At 44.0% G+C, this 21,286-nt stretch overlaps 1 protein-coding gene across 5 annotated transcripts in view; it reads right to left on the bottom strand.

The window, feature by feature from the left end:
• LOC115154029 (protein Jade-1) overlaps nucleotides 1–21,286 on the bottom strand; it is a 221,316-nt gene that overhangs the window by 144,329 nt on the left and 55,701 nt on the right. For all 5 annotated transcript variants that reach the window (XM_029699806.1, XM_029699805.1, XM_029699807.1 and 2 more), the window contains one exon: nucleotides 335–492. In XM_029699806.1, coding sequence (XP_029555666.1) covers nucleotides 335–492 — 158 coding nt within the window. The remainder of the gene's footprint in view (nucleotides 1–334; nucleotides 493–21,286) is intronic.

The following is a 21,286-nucleotide window of genomic DNA, read 5'->3' as shown; positions in this document are numbered from 1 at the left end:
TTTTTAAATTGTTTTCTTTAACCTTTATTTAACTAGGCAAGTCGGTTAAGAACAAATTCTAATTTACAATGACGGCCGACCCCGGCCAAACCCTAACGACGCTGAGCCAAACGTGCGCCACCCTATGGGACTCCCAATCACTTCAGGATGTGATACAGCCTGGATTTGAACCAGGGACCGTAGTGACGCCTCTTGCACTGAGATGCAGTGCCTTAGACCACTGCGCCACTGGCTTCATTGCCAAAATCCCGAAGTATCCCTTTAAGTGTGGTTGTTCCATGATCGTATTGTATTAGAGCAGTCAAAGCATTCAAACAGTCAGCATCGTCCCTACCTGACGATAGGTTCTGGGATGGCGTCTACGCTGGCAGGGACCTGGACCCCCTTCTCCCACTCCTGTCTCCAGGGGTCTGACAGCACGTAGAAGTCATCGGGGCCCAGCTGGGCCGAGTCTGGCAGCTTCATGGCCGTGATGAAGTCCGTCCGGAACACCTGACAGGAAACAGAAAGAGAGAGGGTTGACACCTGACACAATACAACAGAGAAAGACAGAGAGATTTAGTTAAATTAGCACAATCATTTGCATCTCTATAGCAGTTTGAATTTGAGAAGAAATGACAGGTTTTAAGCTAAACATGACCATCTCTCAGGCTGTACATTGTATGCAGCAGTCCACTTAGGTTCATTTAAGGGTTATATTGTAAGCACAAAACAAGTACTTTTGCGGTTGGCAGCGGTCAAATAAAAGTTCCAATTAACACTACACAGTATTTGTGTATACAAAGCCAGCATAAAAAGGGGCATTTTACATTTCAACATCCAACAAAGGTCATCAGTAAAAGTCATAGGGCTCTGGTCAAACGTAGTACACTATATACAGAACCATTTGGGACGCACATAGTGTCTTCAGAGAGACTCAACCCTGTGCCCTGCCGAAGGCCTGCGGAGCAGCACTGATGTTATCCGTCCCATAATAAGCACAGATCCCCAACCCCATGAATAACAGTACTCAAGGACATCAGCCACAGGCCCACGGCACCGTGCCAAGACGAAAAATAATGACTACTTATATACTACCAACATCAAGTAGTAAACATCTCTACCTGATTACTACGGGAAACACTACTGTTTTCCTATTGAACACTATCTTGTGTATCTTGAGTAGTACATAAACTACACATTCACTACACAATCCTCCCCATCTGTAGTGGTTAAGTAGTATTAGGTAGGAATTAGGTAGTATTAGGTAGGAGTTAGGTAGAGAGAGACTTTTCGACTTTCTTTAGTGATATTTCATTAACACCTCACTTTTAAAAAACAAATACCCCCTGTACTGCGTACTCTCCTTGCACTCCACCCCATGACACAAAACAACACCACACATCACAATAACCTCACCATTTCTACAACCGTATATCCAACCCATCTTCCCCAGCTGTACAGATGGCCCCAGATGGCGTAGCAGTGCAGACGTGGTTTGTTGTCCTCTCGTATACTTTTTGTATTTTTCGTCTTTTTTGTATATATTTATTTTTACATTTTTAAATTAAACATACCTTCTGGTAACCCGCCTTACTGAATGTGACACGGATCCACAATTTTTTTTAGACCCTATAGCCAAAACTTTCATCATGAGCTAGCCAGCTAATTAGCTAATAGCTATTTAGTCATTGTTAGCCACTGCTAGCGGCCTTTACCCTCTGCTCAGGCACCAGCCGTTTTTTTTAGCCTGGATAATACCTGCCAGCCTCAGACTGTTTATCTCCACTACAACGCCAGATTCCTGCCGACCATTGATCATCATAGCTAGTTATCTTCAACTGAGTGGCCCAGCCCCGAAGCTAGCCCTTGAGCCAGGCGCATCTCCCGGCTAGCAAACGAAATTCCCACAACTACAATACCTCTTTCGCCATCTGGCCCGGTCCCTTCGTCGGACGACGGAGCAGACGCTTCTACTTACCCCGGACTGCTAACTTTAAACGCCGTGTCTCCTGCGTGCTAGCGTTGTAACGAATACCCCGCGGCTTCCCTGTTCCATCTATTGCTGTACACTGGACCCTATGATCAATTGGCTACATAGCTGATACCTGCTGGAATGTTCATTTATCACGGTACTCCACTTTGTTTACCTTTGTTTACCTTTGTTTACCTTTGTTTATCTGTCGCCCTAGCCCCGAACTCAGGCCCTGTGTGTAGTTAACCGACCCTTCCTGCCCATTCATCGCCATTTTACCTGTTGTTGTTGACTTAGCTGTTGTTGTCTTACCCGTTGTTGACTTAGCTAGCTCTCCCAATCAACACCTGTGATTGCTTTATGCCTCGCTTTATGTCTCTCTCAAATGTCAATATGACTTGATTACTGTTGTTTAGGATAATTATCATTGTTCTAGTTTACTGCGGAGCCCCTAGTCCCACTGTACATGCCTTAGATACCTCCTTTGTCCCACCTCCCACACATGCGGTGACCTCACCCAGTATAACCAGCATGTCCAGAGATGCAACCTCTCTTATCATCACTCAGTGCCTGGGCTTACCTCCACTGTACCCGCACCCCACCATACCCCTGTCTGCACATTATGCCCTGAATCTATTCTACCACTCCCAGAAATCTGCTCCTTTTATTCTCTGTCCCCAACGCACTAGATGACCAGTTTTGCTAGCCTTTAGTCGTACCCTCCTCCTACTCCTCCTCTGTTCCTCGGGTGATGTGGAGGCTAACCCAGGCCCTGCGTGTCCCCAGACACTCTCATTTGTTGACTTCTGTAATAAAAAAAGCCTAGGTTTCATGCATGTTAACATCAGAAGCCTCCTCCCTAAGTTTGTTTTACTCACTGCTTTAGCACACTCCACCAACCCCGATGTCCATGCCGTGTCTGAAACCTGGCTTAGGAAGGCCAACAAAAATTCTGAGATTTCCATACCAAACTACAACATTTTCCTTCAAGATAGAACTGCCAAAGGGGGAGGAGTTCCAATCTACTGCAGAGATAGCCTGCAAAGTTCTGTCATACTTTCCAAGTCTATGCCCAAACAGTTTGAGCTTCGAATTTTAAAAATCCACCTCTCCAGAAATAAGTGTCTCACTGTTGCCGCCTGTTATAGACCCCCCTCAGCTCCCAGCTGTGCCCTGGACACCATATGTGAATTGATTGCCCCCCATCTATCTTCAGAGTTCGTTCTGTTAGGTGACCTAAACTGGGATATGCTTAACACCCCAGCAGTCCTACAATCTAAGCTAGATGCCCTCAATCTCACCCAAATGTTCAAGGAAACCACCAGGTACAACCCTAAATCCGTAAACATGGGCACCCTCATAGATATTATCCTGACCAACTTGCCCTCCAAATACACCTCTGCTGTTTTCAGTCAGGATCTCAGCGATCACTGCCTCATTGCCTGCATCCGCTATGGGTCCGCGGTCAAACGACCACCCCTCATCACTGTCAAACGCTCCCTAAAACACTTCTGCGAGCAGGCCTTTCTAATCGACCTGGCCCAGGTATCCTGGAAGGATACTGACCTCATCCCGTTAGTCGAGGATGCCTGGTCGTTCTTTATAAGTAATTTCCTCACCATCTTAAATAAGCATGCCCCTTTCAAAAAATGTAGAACTAAGAACAGATATGGTTCACTCCAGACCTGACTTCCCTTGACCAGCACAAAAACATCCTGTTTTGGGACACTGTGAAGTCCATGGAGAGCAAGAGCACCTCCTCCCAGCTGCCCTCTGCACTGAGGCTAGGCGACACGGTCACCACCAATAAATCCATGATAATTGAAAATTTCAATAAGCATTTCTCTACGGCTGGTCATGCTTTCCTCCTGGCAACCCCAACCAACAGCTCCGCACCCCTCGCAGCTACTTGCCCGAGCCTCCCCAGCTTCTCCTTCACCCAAATCCAGATCGCAGATATTCTGTAAGAGCTGCAAAACCTGGACCCGTACACATCAGCTGGGCTAGACAATCTGGACCTATTCTCTCTAAAATTATCTGCCGCCATTGTTGCAACCCCTATTACCAGTCTGTTCAACCTCTCTTTCATTTCGTCCGAGATCCCTAAAGATTGGAAAGCTGGCGCGGTCATCCCCCTCTTCAAAGGGGGAGACACTCTAGACCCAAACTGTTACAGACCTATATCCATCCTGCCCTGCCTTTTCTAAAGTCTTTGAAAGCCAAGTTAATAAACAGATCACTGACCATTTCGAATCCCACCGTACCTTATCCGCTGTGCAATCCGGTTTCCGGGCTGGTCACGGGTGCACCTCAGCCACGCTCAAGGTACTAAACGATATCATAACCACCATCGATAAAAGACAGCACTGTGCAGCCGTCTTCATCGACCTGGCCAAGGCTTTCGACTCTGTCAATCACTGTATTCTTATTGGCAGACTCAATAGCCTTGGTTTCTCAAATGACTGCCTCGCCTGGTTCGCCAACTACTTCGAAGATAGAGTTCAGTGTTTCAATGAGGGCCTGTTGACCGGACCTCTGGCAGTCTCTATGGAGGTACCACAGGGTTCAATTCTTGGGCCGACTCTTTTCTCTGTATATATCAACGATGTCGCTCTTGCTGCGGGTGATTCCCTGATCCACCTCCACGCAGACGACACCATTCTGTATTCATCTGGCCCTTCTTTGGACACTGTGTTAACTAACCTCCAAACAAGCTTCAATGCCATACAACACTCCTTCCGTGGCCTCCAACTGCTCTTAAACGCTAGCAAAACCAAATGCATGTTTTTCAACCGTTCGCTGCCCGCACCCGCCCGCCCAGCATCACTACTCTGGACAGTTCTGACCTAGAATACATGGACAACTACAAATACCTAGGTGTCTGGCTAGACTGTAAACTCTCCTTCCAGACTCATACAAACATCTCCAATCCAAAATCAAATCTAGAATCGGCTTTCTATTTCGCAACAAAGCCTCCTTCACTCACGCCGCCAAACCTACCCTAGTAAAACTGACTATCCTACCGCTCCTCGACTTTGGCGATGTCATCTACAAAATAGCTTCCAATACTCTACTCAGCAAATTGAATGTAGTCTAAGGGCCATCTGTTTCGTTACCAAAGCGCCTTATACCACACAACACTGCGACCTGTATGCTCTAGTCGGCTGGCCCTCGCTACATTTTCGTCGCCAGACCCACTGGCTCCAGGTCATCTACAAGTCTATGCTAGGTAAAGCTCCGCCTTATCTCAGCTCACTGGTCACGATAACAACACCCACCCGTAGCATGCGCTCCAGCAAGTATATCTCACTGGTCATTCCCAAAGCCAACACCTTCTTTGGCCGCCTTTCCTTCCAGTTCTCTGCTGCCAGTGACTGGAACGAATTGCAAAAATCGCTGAAGCTGGAGACGTACATTTCCCTCACTAACTTTAAACATCAGCTATCTGAGCAGCTAACTGATCGCTGCAGCTGTACATAGTGCATCTGTAAATAGCCCACCCAATCGACCAACCTCATCCCCATATTGTTTTTATTTACTTTGCTGCTCTTTTGCACACCAGTATCATTACTTATACACCATCATCTGCTCATCATCATCTGCTCATCTATCACCCCAGTGTTAATCTGCTAAATTGTAATTACTTTGCTACTATGGCCTATTTATTGCCTTACCTCCTCATACCATTTGCACACACTGTATATAGACTTTCTTTTTTTTTCTTCTATTGTGTTATTGACTACGCTTGTTTATTCCATGTAACTCTGTGTTGTTGTTTATGTCGCTCTGTTTTGCTTTATCTTGGCCAGGTCGCAGTTGTAAATGAGAACTTGTTCTCAACTAGCTTACCTGGTTAAATAAAGGTGAAATTAAAAATTAAATTAAAATTACAATTCAATTAAAAAGGGCAACCAGTGAAGAACAAACACCATTGTAAATACAACCCATATTTATGTTTATTTATTTTCCCTTTTGTACTTTAATCATTTGCACATCGTTACAACACTGTATTTGTAATGTCTTTATTCTTTTGGTAATGTTTACTGTTCATTTTTATTGTTTATTTCACTTTTGTATATTATCTACTTCACTTGCTTTGGCAATGTTAACATATGTTTCCCATGCCAATAAACCCCCTTGAATTCAATTGAGAGAGAGAGAGAGTGAGCGAGAAGCAGAGAGAGAGAGCGAGAAGCAGAGCGAGAGAGAGCGAGAGGCTGAGAGAGAGAGCGAGAGGCTGAGAGAAAGAGCGAGACCCCAGTAAGTTCTGGGCTGTACAGTATATGAAAATGCCATATGTAAAAACCCAGGCAGACAGCCGAGTGGAAGTTGCCTTGGCCAGCACAAATAGGCCAGCACAAATAGATAATGCAATGTAGGGAGTGTGTGTGAGAGTGTGTGTGTGGGACGGAGAGAGCAAAGAGAAAATGTGTGTGTGTGTGTGTGTGTGTGCGTGTGTGTGTGTGTGTGTGTGTGTGTGTGTGTGTGTGTGTGTGTGTGTGTGTGTCTCAGACAGTCTGCCGAGGCCAGGATGAACACTCCTCCTTTCCTTCAGCAGACCAAAGCTGAGGGAGGACAGTCAGGATGATCTCCTGTTCTCTCTCCAACACCCAGCAGCAGAGGCAGGGCCACCTCTAGCCCTTTGGGGACCTTAAGCGAGATTTGTTTTTTGTCCACCAAGCAGGCAAAACATTTTAGTGGTCCCCCTCTTGATGGTGGAGAGAATTTTTTTTTTTAAGTTAATTTCCTGCAATTCCAGACATTTTGCCATGGGGCGTAGATAACGTTTGCTATTTTATAACACATTTCATGCAAATCTGAGTGACAGTGACTAACAACAATTCTGAACTTGCACCTAGTGTATTATACTATTATAACTCTCAACATTAAGTTGAGACCCGAGTGAGACCGCTTATGTCTGGAACCAGCCCACACAGGAAAGGAGTGATTCATTTTTACTGCCCTGTGTTTAAACAAACCAACCACAGCTAATTCATGTCAGGGAAACAGAATTACAAGGTCCCTGGTTTTAATGTCCCCTCCTCTCCCCCCCCTTTCCCCATCCATCTCTCCTTTCACCCCATTCCCTCTCTCCCTTTACTCTTCTTTCTCATCTTTCCCTGCCTCTCTTATATCAAGCAGTGTGTGTGTGTGTGTGTGTGTGTGTGTGTGTGTGTGTGTGTGTGTGTGTGTGTGTGTGTGTGTGTGTGTGTGTGTGTGTGTGTGTGTGCGTGCGGATGAGCGACGCCCAGGCAGACGCTTGTCAGGTGTGTATAATAATGAGGACAGTAGGACAGTGCGTCCCCGTCCTGTACCATCCCCTGTACACAGCATTAACGGCCAGGGAAAGGGCACTGCAATGACCTACAGCTATTAACTTCAATACCATCAGGGGAGAAAACACACACCTCTGTAGCTGACTGAGGATGTAAACCCAGGCAGGCTGGGAAGTGAGTTATGTTTTCGTAGCGAGCAGGGTTCTCATTAACTCCAATCTAGTGATGACATCTTAGTGATTTTAGTAATCTTAGTGATGACATGGGGAGCGAGGATTGCAAATCACACTACAGAAAGAGAGAGAGAACAGAGAGTAAGAACAGAGAGCGAGAGAGAGAGAGAGAGAGAGAGAGCCATTCAGAGAACAGAACTCTGTTCAAATCAGTAATGTAATGTGTCTCAGTGCAACTGGAAAGTCTGCATGTTCCCATCCAGGGTGTTGTTGTTCAATAAGTATGAATAAGACAACATTTAGAAATGCATAATGTTCTTCTCACTAAACAATGTGAGAAAACCTTTTGGAACCAAGGAGGTAGCCTGCTACCTGACCTTGTCCAATAACAACACTCATTTCTGTTTCCTGTTACAAAGTGTTTTCAGCTTCTGAGAACAAGACATGGCCCAGTGCTGCTGGGAGGTGAACCGTAAAGGAGGACAATAGCAGTTGACATTTTAAAAAAAAGAACAAGTTGTTGTTCCCTCTTTGCTAATGAGCCTAGTTTCCATGGTAGTGCCAGTGTCAGAGTCCCATAAAAGTGCACTTAACGACACTAATTTGTGTGACTATTTCAATGGGTCTGACTGACTGACCTGGTCTCACTCACCTTCATCATCCTCTACATTATGAAGATAGATGTAAATAGAGAATAGTGACGGCATGGGACAGGAAAGTGGGTAAATGCTGTCTTGACCACGCAGCACCAAGACGCAGGATGCAAATGGCACCCTATTCCCTATGTAGTACACTACTTTTGTAGACTGGTCCCAGATCTGTTTGTGCTTTTGCCTACTCCATTGTCATGCCAAACATGATTCTCATGACAACTCCATAAGGAGTCAAGAGAGCAGAAACAGAATGGAGAATACTTGAATGAAAAGCTAAATGTAAACTGATCACTCAAAGCTTAAAAGACAGGACATAGTGGCTTCCAGACAGTAGCTACTGTATGCTGTAGTATGAAACTGCTGCTGCTACAGTGCTGCTGCTACGGTGCTGCTGCTACGCTGCTGCTGCTACGGTGCTGCTGATACGGTGCAGCTGCTAAGGTGCTGCTGATACGGTGCAGCTGCTACGGTGCTGCTGCTACGCTGCTGCTGCTACGCTGCTGCTGCTACGGTGCTGCTGCTACGCTGCTGCTGCTACGGTGCTGCTGATACGGTGCAGCTGCTACGGTGCTGCTGCTACGGTGCAGCTGCTACGGTGCTGCTGCTACGCTGCTGCTGCTACGCTGCTGCTGCTACGGTGCTGCTGATACGGTGCAGCTGCTACGGTGCTGCTGCTACGGTGCTGCTGCTACGGTGCTGCTGCTACGCTGCTGCTGCTACGGTGCTGCTGCTACGCTGCTGCTGCTACGGTGCTGCTGCTACGCTGCTGCTGCTACGGTGCTGCTGCTACGGTGCTGCTGCTACGCTGCTGCTGCTACGGTGCTGCTGCTACGCTGCTGCTGCTACGGTGCTGCTGCTACGTTGCTGCTGCTACGTTGCTGCTGCTACGGTGCTGCTGATACGGTGCAGCTGCTACGGTGCTGCTGCTACGGTGCTGCTGCTACAGTGCTGCTGCTACAGTGCTGCTGCCCACATCCAGTCTCGAGGCCATTTAGGCTGAGAAAAAAACGACCTAAGAGGAGGGAAAAGCAAACTAACAACTTCAACGGAGAGAGAGAGAGAGAGAGAGAGAGAGAGAGAGAAGCCCCATCCTGTGACCTAAGAGGAATGTATCAGATGCTCAACATGCTCTGCTCACACCTAATGTAATGGTACAGGCCTAAACCACACAAAAACAACACTAGACACTACGGAACACAAAGCTTTTACTATCTCATCCTGGAATATACAAGGTCTCAGGTCATCTGCCTTTGGCCTAAAGAGCAGGAACACAGACTTCACCAAAGAAATTGGAAATACAGACATTGTCATCCTACAAGAAACATGCTATAAAGGAGACGGACTCACTGGTTGCCCTCTAGGTTACAGATAGCATGTAGTCCCATCCACCAAACTACCAGGTGTGAAACAGGGAATAGACTCAGGGGGTAAGCTAATTTGGTATAGAGCAGACCTAACCCACTATTAAATTAGTAAAAACAGGAATGTTTAACATTTGGATAGAAATGAATAAGGAAATGATCTCAACAGATAAAAATGTCCTAATGTGTGCTACCTATACCCCCAATAGAATCTCCACATTTTAACAATGACAGCTGCTCCATCCTGGAGGGGGAGATGGGGACGGCTCAGGGACGTGTGCTAGTCTGTGGCGACCTAAATGCCAGAACTGGACAAGAACCCGACACCCTCAGCACACAGGAGGTAAACAACCACTCCACTCTTTTTCAACCATTCCACAAATTTCTTGTTAACAAACTATAGTTTTGGCAAGTCGGTTAGGACCTCTACTTTGTGCATGACATGAGTAAATTTTCCAACAATTGTTTACAGACAGATGATTTCACTGTATCACAATTCCAGTGGGTCAGAAGTTTACATACACTAAGTTGACTGACACTTTAAACAGCTTGGAAAATTCCAGAAAATTATGTCATGTTTAGAAGCTTCTGATAGACTGATTGACATCATTTGAGACAATTGGAGGTGGATTTATTTCAAGGAATACCTTCAAATTCAGTGCCTCTTTGCTAGACATCATGGGAAAATCTAAAGAAATCAGCCAAGACCTCAGAAAAAAATTGTAGACCTCCACAAGTCTGGTTCATCCTTGGGAGCAATTTCCAAAAGCCTGAAAGTACCACGTTCATCTGTACAAACAATAGTACGCAAGTATAAACACCATGGGACCACGCTGCCGTCATACCGCAGAGGAAGGAGACGCGTTCTGTCTCCTAGAGATGAACGTATTTTGGTGCGAAAAGTGCAAATCAATCCCAGAACAACAGCAAAGGACCTTGTAAAGCTGCTGGAGGAAACAGGTACAAAAGTATCTATATCCACAGTAAAACGAGTCCTATATCGACATAACCTGAAAGGCTACTCAGCAAGGAAGAAGCCACTGCTCCAAAACCGTAATAAAAGCCAGACTACGGTTTACAACTGCACATGGGGACAAAGATTGTACTTTTTGGAGAAATGTCCTCTGGTCTGATGAAACAAAAATAGAACTGTTTGGCCATACTGACTATCGTTATGTTTGGAGGAAAAAGGGGCAGGCTTGCAAGCCAAAGAACACCATCCCAACCGTAAAGCACAGGGGTGGCAGCATCATTTTGTGGGGTGCTTTGCTGCAGGAGGGACTGGTGCACTTCACAAAATAGATGGCATCATGAGGTAGGAAAATATGTGAATATATTGAAGCAACATCTCAAGACAGCAGTCAGGAAGTTAAAGCTTGGACGCAAATGGGTCTTCCAAATGGACAATGACCCCAAGCATATTTCCAAAGTTGTGGCAAAATGGCTTAAGGACAACAAAGTCAAGGTATTGGAGTGGCCATCACAAAGCCCTGACGTCAATCCTATAGAAAAGCTGTAGGCAGAACTGAAAAAGTGTGTGCGAGCAAGGGGGCCTACAAACCTGACTCAGTTACACCAGCTCCGTCAGGAGTAATGGGCCAAAATTCACCCAACTTATTGTGGAAAGTTTGTGGAAGGCTACCCAAAACGTTTGACCCAAGTTAAACAATTTAAAGGCAATGCTACCAAATACTAATTGAGTGTATGTAAACTTCTGACCCACTGGGAATGTGATGAAAGAAATAAAAGCTGAAATAAATCATTCTCTCTACTATTATTCTGAAAGTGGTGATCCTAACTGACCTAAGACAGGGAATTTTTACTCGGATTAAATGTCAGGAATTGTGATAATTTTGCACGCCCAATTTTTCAGTTTTTTATTTGTTAAAAAAGTTTGAAATATCCAATAAATTTCGTTCCACTTCATGATTGTGTCCCACTTGTTGTTGATTCTTCACAAAAAATTACAGTTTTATATCTTTATGTTTGAAGCCTGAAATGTGGCAAAAGGTCGAAAAGTTCAAGGGGGCCGAATACTTTCGCAAGGCACTGTATGTCAACAAATTCACCCTACTAGAATCTGAAGTCAAATGTCTATTTTTTGCTGATGATCTGGTGCTTCTGTCACCAACCAAGGAGGGCCTACAGCAACACCTAGATCTTCTGCACAGATTCTGTCAGACCTGGGCCCTGACAGTAAATCTCAGTAAGACCAAAATAATGGTGTTCCAAAAAAGGTCCAGTCGCCAGGACCACAAATACAAATTCCATCTAGACACTGTTGCCCTAGAACACACAAAAAACTACACACTAAACATCAGCGCCACAGGTAACTTCCACAAAGCTGTGAACGATCTGAGGGGCCTTATAAGCCATCAGAAGGAACATAAAATTCAACATACCAATTAGGATCTTGCTAAAAATACTTGAATCAGTTATAGAACCCATTGCCCTTCATGGTTGTGAGGTCAAACGCCAAATTGAGACTGCATGCAGAATTCTGCAAAAACATCCTCCGTGCACAACGTAAAACACCAAATAATGCATGCAGAGCAGAATTAGGCCGATACCTGCAAATTTTTAAAATCCAGTAAAGAGACGTTAAATTCTACAACCATCTTTGGGAAGCGATTCCCAAACCTTCCATAACAAAGCCATCACCTACAGAGAAATGAATCTGGAGAAGAGCCCCCTGAGCAAGCTGGTCCTGGGGCTCTGTTCACAAACAGACTACACAGAGCCCCAGGACAGCAACACAATTATTCCCAACCAAATCATGAGAAAACAAAAAGATAATTACATTACACATTGGAAAGAATTTATAGGTAATTAACAACAAAAAAAAACGAGCAAACTAGAATGCTATTTGGCCCTAAACAGAGAGTACACAGTGGCAGAATACCTGACCAGTGTGACTAACCCATGCACCAAGTCTGGAACCAACAGGACCCTGAACAGCTTCTACCCCCAAGCCATAAGACTGATCAATAGTTAGTTAAATAGTTAACCAAATAGCTACCCAGACTATCTGCGCTAACTCTTTTGACTCATCACATGCGCTGCTGCTACTGTGTATTATCTATCCTGTTGCCTAGTCACATTTCCCTACCTATATGTACATATCTACCTCAATTACCTCGTACCCCTAGCATCGACTCGGTACTGGTACCCTGGAAGCCCCAAATGGTTCTATGCCTCAAAGCAGGCAGCACCCCCTCCCCATCCCTGGCCACTCCAGAGCAACAGTTGAGAGTGGAGTCTCAGTCACATCTGACCTTCCCTCGTCACCAGGAGCGTCACCAGGACTGTCACCTGGACCGTCTTGGCATCAGGACTCACCACAGCAGTGGCCAAGGAAGAGGCCAGGCCCAGGAGCCTCCACTCCACACGGCCGGCAAAACCAGTGTTTTATGGAATGTCATAAGGAACGAGACAGAGAAAATAAAATTCCCTCTTTTCCCAAGACATCAGACTCCAACTGGAAAGCTTCCCTGCCTGATGTTCTTGCAGTGGCTTTTCTTCTGTGTTTAAAAGGGAGCAAGCTCCTGGACATAGAACATAGTATGGGCTGGGGCAGGCAGGCAGGAGAGACAGACCGACTGAAAATGAGAGAGGGGACCGCATGCTCAGCGCGCGCTGAACCATCCCTGAGATCAGGTCGGGAGAGTCTGCCCTTCCCCGTTCCGAGGCGAAGTTATTCCCTCTGGAGAGGCAGGGAGGATTTCCACAGGCTTGCTGGATAACCCCAAGCTCACGATGGATGTGATGAGTGGGCAGAAAGATCAGCTAGGCTATAGCTAAATGCTGTCCTTTGTGCAACACTCCCTGAACAGAAGCACAGAAGAGCATGTAGGGCAGAAAAGCCAGTCACTCTTATGCATTGACAATATAGTGACAATATAGCCAGCCTATCATTTCCTTATGCTGTGTCTTTGTAAAATGTACATCTGTAGCAAACACACACACACACACACACACACACACATACACACACATATTCAGAAAGTATTCAGACCCCTTGACTTTTCCCACATTTTGTTACGTTGCAGCCTTGTTCTAAAATTGATTAAATAAAACATTTTCCTCAATCAAAACACAATACCCCATTATGACAAAGCGAAAACAGGTTGAGACATTTAAAAAATTAAAAATAAATATTTCTTAAAAATAAAAAACAGAAATACCTTATTTGCATAAGTATTCAGACCCTTTGCTATGAGACTTGAAATTGAGCTCAGGTGCATCCTGTTTCCCTTGATCATCTTTGAGATGTTTCCACAACTTGATTGGAGTCCACTTGGGGTAAATTCAATTGATTGGACATGATTTGGAAAGGCACAAACCTGTCTATGTAAGGTCCCACAGTTGACAGTGCATGTCAGAGCAAAAACCGTTGAGCTCCAATGACAGGATTGTGTTGAGGCACAGATCTGGGGAAGGGTATCAAAACATTTATGCAGAATCGAAGGTCTCTAAGAACAGTGGCCTCCATCATTCTTAAATGGAATAAGTTTGGAACCACCAACACTTCCAAACTGTACTGTACATTTACAGTGCATTCAGATCCTATTCAGACCACTTGACTTTTTCCACATTTTGTTACGTTACGTTAGTTGTTACGTTACAGACTTATTCTAAAATGTATTAAATTGTCCCCCCCATAAACCTACACACAATACCTCATAATATCAAAGCAAAAACAGGTTTAGACATTTTAGCAAACTTATAAAAAAATAAAAAAATGAAATATCATATTTATATAAATAATCAGCCCCTTTACTCAGAACTTTGTTGAAGCACATTTGCAGCGTTTACTGCCTCGAGTCTTCTTGGGTATGACGTTACAAGCTTGGCACACCTGTATTTGGGGAGTTTCTCCCATTCTTCTCTGCAGATCCTCTCATGTTCTGTCAGGTTGGATGGGGAGCATCGCTGCATAGCTATTTTCAGGTCTCTCCAGAGATGTTTGATCAGGTTCAAGTCCGGCCTCTGGCTGGGCCACTCAAGGACATTCAGAGACTTGTCCCGAAGCCACTACTGTGTTGTCTTGGCTGTGTGCTTAAGGTTCTTGTCCTGTTGGAAGGTGAACCTTCAGGCTGTGTAAAGGCTATTTGACCAAGAAGGAAGGTGATGGAGTGCTGCATCAGATGACCTGGACTCCACAATCACCCGACCTCAACCCAATTGAGATGGTTTGGGATGAGTTGGCCCGCAGAGTGAAGGAAAAGCAGCCAACAAGTGCTCATCATATGTGGGAACTCCTTCAAGACTGTTGGAAAAGCATTCCAGGTGACTACTTCATGAAGCTGGTTGAGAGAATCCCAAGAGTGTGCAAAGCTGTCATCAAGGCAAAGGGTGGCTACTCTGAAGAATCAAATGTATTTTGATTTGTTTAACACTTTTTTTGGTTACTATATGATTCCATATGTGTTATTTCATAGTTTTGATGTCTTCACTATTATTCTACAATGTAGAAAATAGTACAAATAAAGAAAAGGTGTCCAAACTTTTGAGTGGTACTGTATGTATATATTTTTAAATTTCAGTCTCATTACTGTAACATTTTATCTCTGAAATGAGCCCATTTAGTCTTCTTCAGTTAACTACAGGCTTCTTCACAGCCCGCTGTGAATGATAGTTGACTGAGAAATGCTACTCTATTCACTTTAATTGCAAGCCTCATTCAAAGGTCATGTCATTCAGTACCACAGTAGCCTCCCTCAATTACAGCTCCCTTTGACTGCATGCTCAATTCAGACAGATTGCAATTGTGAATGTCATCCCTCTCCGACATTCAAGTTTAAAAAAATGGGTCAAAGAGATGAAGGTACAACAATGAGCCAATATCCCAGACAGCACAGGGAATGCAAAAATCAGCATTCGTAGTATTGCGACTGTCTGTATTTTTAAATGGCATTGAAAAGGCAATATGGCCTACTTAATCTGCACAGATGGGAGAACTTGAGTTTGGTCTACCTTTTAACCCAATATCAAGCGTCAGTGCTAAGGTATGCCAACTCAACTGGCCCATAAATTATGGCCTGCTAAATACATGGATTGTAACAATACAATAAAAAAAAATAGCTTTTGTATATATCTTCACATATAACCAACTGGAACACACAAGCACTAATTGAACATGGTGAAGATAAAAACTAAGCAAACAGAAGGCACAGTATTGTGGATGGTGGGTGTGTGTTTATCTTTTAATTTGATTTGTTATGATTGGGAAAGTTGAGTGAGTGAGTAATGAAATGGTTGCATATCCCAGAACCAATGTATTGCTGTGAGCCGGGGTGTGAGAGGGCTTTCAATGTTGTTCAGATGATGGATATACTTCTATAATGAATTATACGTCGTATTTATTTATTGTCCTATCATGGTGGAACAGTTTTAAAATAAATTATAAATGTAATTTATTTATTGTCCTATCATGGTGGAACAGTTTTAAAATAAATTATAAATGTAATTTATTTATTGTCCTATCATGGGGAACTACATTTTTTAAATTAATTATATCTAATTATTTATTTATGATCCTAATTTAATGGTACGGTCCACAACCCGATACCCTAGACACCCACCTGAATGACCCAGATACTAAGGAGAAGTCCCTAACTGTTTTATGTGCCTGCTGTAAGTGGTCTGTATGCAGCCAAAATGCGGTCAGAGTCCAAGAGCAGCACTGCCCCCTCAAGATTCTGAGCCCGCTTGGCAGGGTTGGTCCTGCAAAGCCAAAGCCCCCTAAAGGGAGAGCATACTACACAAGGAATTCTCAAAGCTGCTAATGAGAACCTTGACGACCTTGTACCTAGCCGGTGGGGATTCCGGTGGGGTGCCCCCACCCAGGCAGTGGCAGTGCTGGCAACACTAGATGCAGTAACCCATGGGGAGGGGGTCACACTCGGACATTCAGAGAGGGGGTATATTATTGTGACCCTGGTGGCACAAAATCAAAAGTCTGACTGCATGGAGATGCTTGGGAATATGGTCAATACGGGTGTACATTTGACCTCCATCATCTAGGATGTGACAATGGTTAATAAAATCTCTCAATTTCTGCCCATTTTTTGCACGGTCTTGCATGCCTTCTAATGCAGCTGCAACTGTAAGTGCATTTGTAAATCAAGACCTTTCTTGAGTTGGGCTCTGGGATGGTGCAACTGTTGAGAATGTGAGCTTATGGTTGTGTGGGGGGAAAGGGTTGAGTGTGTGTGGGTGTGTGTGTGTATCCCACAACTGTTGCGAAGGAGTAAAAGATGTTAGGGACAATAGAGGATGATCCACAGCTATATATAATACCAATCGAGGTGAGGGTGATGGAAATGCATTTGGTAATTGATTTACTTCAATTCGGTAAATGGCACTGTGTGCTCTTTTCGAAGGATGGATCCCAGTCTGTTCAGGGCTATGGGATACGGTGGATCAGGGGTGGTCTGCCGGGCATTGGGATGACAACCCAACTAGGGATGAGGAAGGCTTTTAGCGGGTGGAATAGTAGGGACCAATTGGAGGTTTACTTAGTAGCAATGCAAATATCATGGTACAGCTATATAGACACTCAATCATCATGTTACTTTTTAATGGTACGTTTACAAACATATATTTTCATAAATAGAATTTAAAGTTGTGTCTCATTATGGTAAGTGGTGAAATAAGTATAGCCAGTTACAATTGTAATGGTCTAGCAAATAATAAGAAAAGACGATCAGTATATACCTGGCTAAAAGAGAAGGAATATAATATATATTGTTTACAGGAAACCCACTCAACAATCTTAGATGAAGTTTTGTGGAAAAGGAACTGGGGGGGCAAAATATCTTTCTCCCATGGGCAAAGAAATTCAAAAGGGGTGATGGTTTTAATTAACAGTAATTTTGATCCAAATGTGCAAATTGTCTAAACAGATTATCAAGGTAGATGGATTATTTTAAATATGTTATTGGACAATAAACAGATATGGCTTATTAACCTATACGGTCCGAATAATGATGATCCAAGCTTCTTTGAAAATATATATAAGAATTTATCAACTCTACAAGCAACACTAGACTCTATTATTATGGTGGGAGATTTTAATACGGTCTTAAATACCTCTATGGACCAGAAAGGAAATCACATTACAAACTATCACCCTCAGGCACTTAAGGAAATCATGAATGTCATGGATATATTGGAATTAGTGGATATATGGAGACTTAAATACCCTGACCTAGTGAGATATACATGGCGGAGGCTTAATCAAGCTAGTCGTCTTGACTACCGTAAATTCCGGACTATAAGCCGCAACTTTTTTCCCAGGCTTTGAACCTCGCTGCTTAAACAATGACGCGGCTAATATATGGATTTTTCCCAATTTATTATTTTTTTTCTCCAAAAAAACATTCTGTGACGTGCTCAGTTTTTTGGTGGCATGAAGCTTTCATTAGACCAATGAAATTGCCGAACGGGTTAAGTTCAAACAACTTTTTTGTTTACTGTTCAGATTAAATCGAGCGCTCTCAAACTTCCCATCATTCTGATTATGGTAGTCATTTTGTCACCCTCATCATGGCAAAGACACAGAGAAATGCATATGATGCAGCTTTCAAGTTGAAGGCGATTGATCTGGCTGTTGGAAAAGGAAATAGAGCTGCTGCACGGGAGCTTGGTCTTAATGAGTCGATGATAAGACGTTAGAAACAACAGCGTGAGGAATTGACTAAAGCTTACTGCTAATTTTTTTGTTGTTGTTACAAGCCGTGTTTTGTTAAAGCCTATTTATTTTTGTTACAAGCCGTGTTTGGTTAAAGCCTGTGTAAAGTTCATTTGTTTCAATGTACCGGTAGGCACCTGCGGCTTATAGACATGTGCGGCTTATTTATGTTCAAAATATTATTTTTTTTAAATTCAGTGGGTGCGGCTTATATTCAGGTGCGCTTAATAGTCCGGAAATTACGGTACTTTCTTATGCCATTCTCTCTGGCACCAAAAGTTTAAAAAGTGTTGATAGGGGACAGATTATCACATAATTGGCATATATATTACTCTTACAGAATTTCCACGTGGGTGAGGATATTGGAAATTTAATCAAAGCCTACCAGATGATAAATTGTTTAGAACTAGGACAGAAGAATTTATAACAGACTTTTTCAGACATAACATAGGTACAGCAGATCCCCTTATTGTATGGGACACTTTTAAGTGTGCCTTTAGAGGCCATGCAATTCAGTACTCATCTTTGAAACAAAAGCAATTTAGATCAAAAGAGTCCATTTTAACAAAGGAAATTGAAGGACTAACAGTACAGTTAGATAGCAATAAAAACGGTACCATAGAGGCACAGAATAAGCTAGAGGAAAAACAAAAAGAAATGGAGGAACTTATTCAAGAAAGATCCAGTGTAATTAAAATTAACATCTGTACAGAAAGACTCATGTGAAGGCCAAATTACAGAGGAGGAACTGCTTGATGCAATTGGTGTCACGTCCTGACCAGTAAAGGGGTTATTTGTTATTGTAGTTTGGTCAGGATGTGGCAGGGGTGTGTTTGTTTTGTGTTGTTGTTTTTTTTGGGGTATTGTTATATGTTTTGTATTTCTATGTTCGTATTTCTAGTATTTCTATTTCTATGTTAGTTTTGGAACAACCTCCAATTAGAAGCAGCTGGTTGTCGTTACTTCTAATTGGAGGCCATATTTATATGGGTTTATTTTCTCTTGTGGGTGGTTATTCCGTGTATAGCCTAGTAGACTTACAGGACTGTTTCGGCATTGTTTTGTTATTTTTGTGTTCACGGTTTCCCTAAAATAAAAAGGAAGATGAGTATACACATTCCCGCTGCGTTTTGGTCCACTCCATACGACGTACCTGACAGAACCACCCACCAAAAGAGGACCAAGCAGCAGAGGAAGGAGCAGCAGAGGAGCTATGTAGAGTCGTGGACATGGGAGGAAATATTGGCTGGAGAGGGACCATGGAAGAAGGCTGGAGAAAACCAGGAATGTTATGTGGGAACACGGCTGGCAAGGAAGCCTGAGAGGCAGCCCCCCCCAAAAAAATGTTGGGGGGGGGCACACGGGGAGTTGGAGCAAGTCAGGCAATAGGCCTGAACCAACTCCTCGTGCTTATTACAGGGAGCGGCAGATCGAGAAAGCACCGAGCTATGCAGAAAGGCGCACTGTATTGCCCAGACGCGTTCAAAGGCCGGTGCAATTGGTGAAAGTTCTTCAGTATGGCCAAGCTATGGTGAGCACTCAGCCAGGAAGGGTTGTGCAGGCCGTATGCTCCAGACCTCCAGTGCATCTCCAGGGTCCAGTTTACCCTGTTCCTGCTCCTCGCACTAGTCCGGCGCCTCCTAAGCCAGTTCCACGGACCAGGCCTCCAGTGCGTCAGCCCAGTCCAGTATGTCCTGTTCCTGCTCCTCGCACTAGCCCTGTGGTGCGTGTCCCTAGTTTGGCGCCTCCAAAGCCAGCCCCACGCACCAGGCCTTTAGTGCGCCTGCCCAGTCCAGTACGTCCTGTTCCTGCTCCTCGCACTAGCCCTGTGGTGCGTGTCCCTAGTCTGGCGCCTACAACGCCAGCCCCACGCACCAGGCCTGTAGTACGCCTGCCCAGTCCAGTACGTCCTGTTCCTGCTCCTCGCACTAGCCTTGAGGTGCATGTTACCAGTCTGGCGCCTCCAAAGCCAGCCCCACGCACCAGGCCTGTAGTGTAGCCACCTCCGTAGGGGGGAGGATTGGGGAAGGGGGGGTGTTTGCACAGGAACCGTCGGTGACGGTGGCCACCCTCCCTTCCCTCCCTTTATTTTGGGGTTATTGTGGTGGTAGTTTTTTTTGTTTCAGGTGCTTCCGGGGTCTGCACCTTTGGGGGGGGGGGGGGGGGGTACTGTCACGTCCTGACCAGTAAAGGGGTTATTTGTTATTGTAGTTTGGCCAGGACGTGGCAGGGGTGTGTTTGTTTTGTGTTGTCGGGGTTTTTGGGGTATTGTTTTGTATTTCTATGTTCGTATTTCTATGTTAGTTTTGGGAACAACCTCCAATTAGAAGCAGCTGGTTGTCGTTGCTTCTAATTGGAGGCCATATTTATATGGGTTTCTTTTCTCTTGTGGGTGTGGGTGGTTATTCCATGTGGAGCCTTACAGGACTGTTTCGTCATTGTTTTGTTATTTTTGTGTTCACGTTTTTTTTCCTAAAATAAAAAGGAAGATGAGTATACACATTCCCGCTGCGTTTTGGTCCACTCCATACGACGTACCTGACAATTGGGGCCTTTAAGGATGGGAAAACTCCAGGGCTGGATGGCATACCAGTGGAAGTATACTAAACTTTTTTTGATATACTCAAAGGACCATTATTAGCATGTTTTAACCACTCCTATATAAATGGTAGATTATCAGACACGCAACAAGAAGGTCTGATATCATTATTACTGAAACAGGACCCAAATGGTAAATATAAAGATCCAGTCCATTTAAAAAATTGGAGACCTCTTACACTTCAGTGTTGTGATGCAAAAATCCTAGCAAAATGCTTGGCGCATAGAATTAAAAAAGTATTGTCAGATATTATTCATCCTAATCAGACAGGTTTTTTTACATGGCCGATACATTGGAGATAATATAAGACAAGTACTGGAAACAATAGAATACTATGAAATATCGGGGACACCAGGCCTGGTTTTCATAGCTGATTTTGAAAAGGCTTTTGATGGCTATTTCAATTTTGTGGAATCTCTTATAAAATGGGTTAAAGTTATGTATAGTAACCCTAGGTGTAAAATAGTAAATAATGGCTACATCTCAGAATTTTAAACTATCTATAGGAGTAAAACAAGGGTGTCCACTATCGGCATATCTATTTATTATTGCCATCGAAATGTTAGCTGTTAAGA

Source organism: Salmo trutta, chromosome 19, assembly GCF_901001165.1.
Source record: "Salmo trutta chromosome 19, fSalTru1.1, whole genome shotgun sequence".
NCBI lineage: Eukaryota > Metazoa > Chordata > Actinopteri > Salmoniformes > Salmonidae > Salmo > Salmo trutta.
Note: the sequence above shows the minus strand (reverse complement) of the source record. Positions and strands in the feature narration are given on the sequence as shown.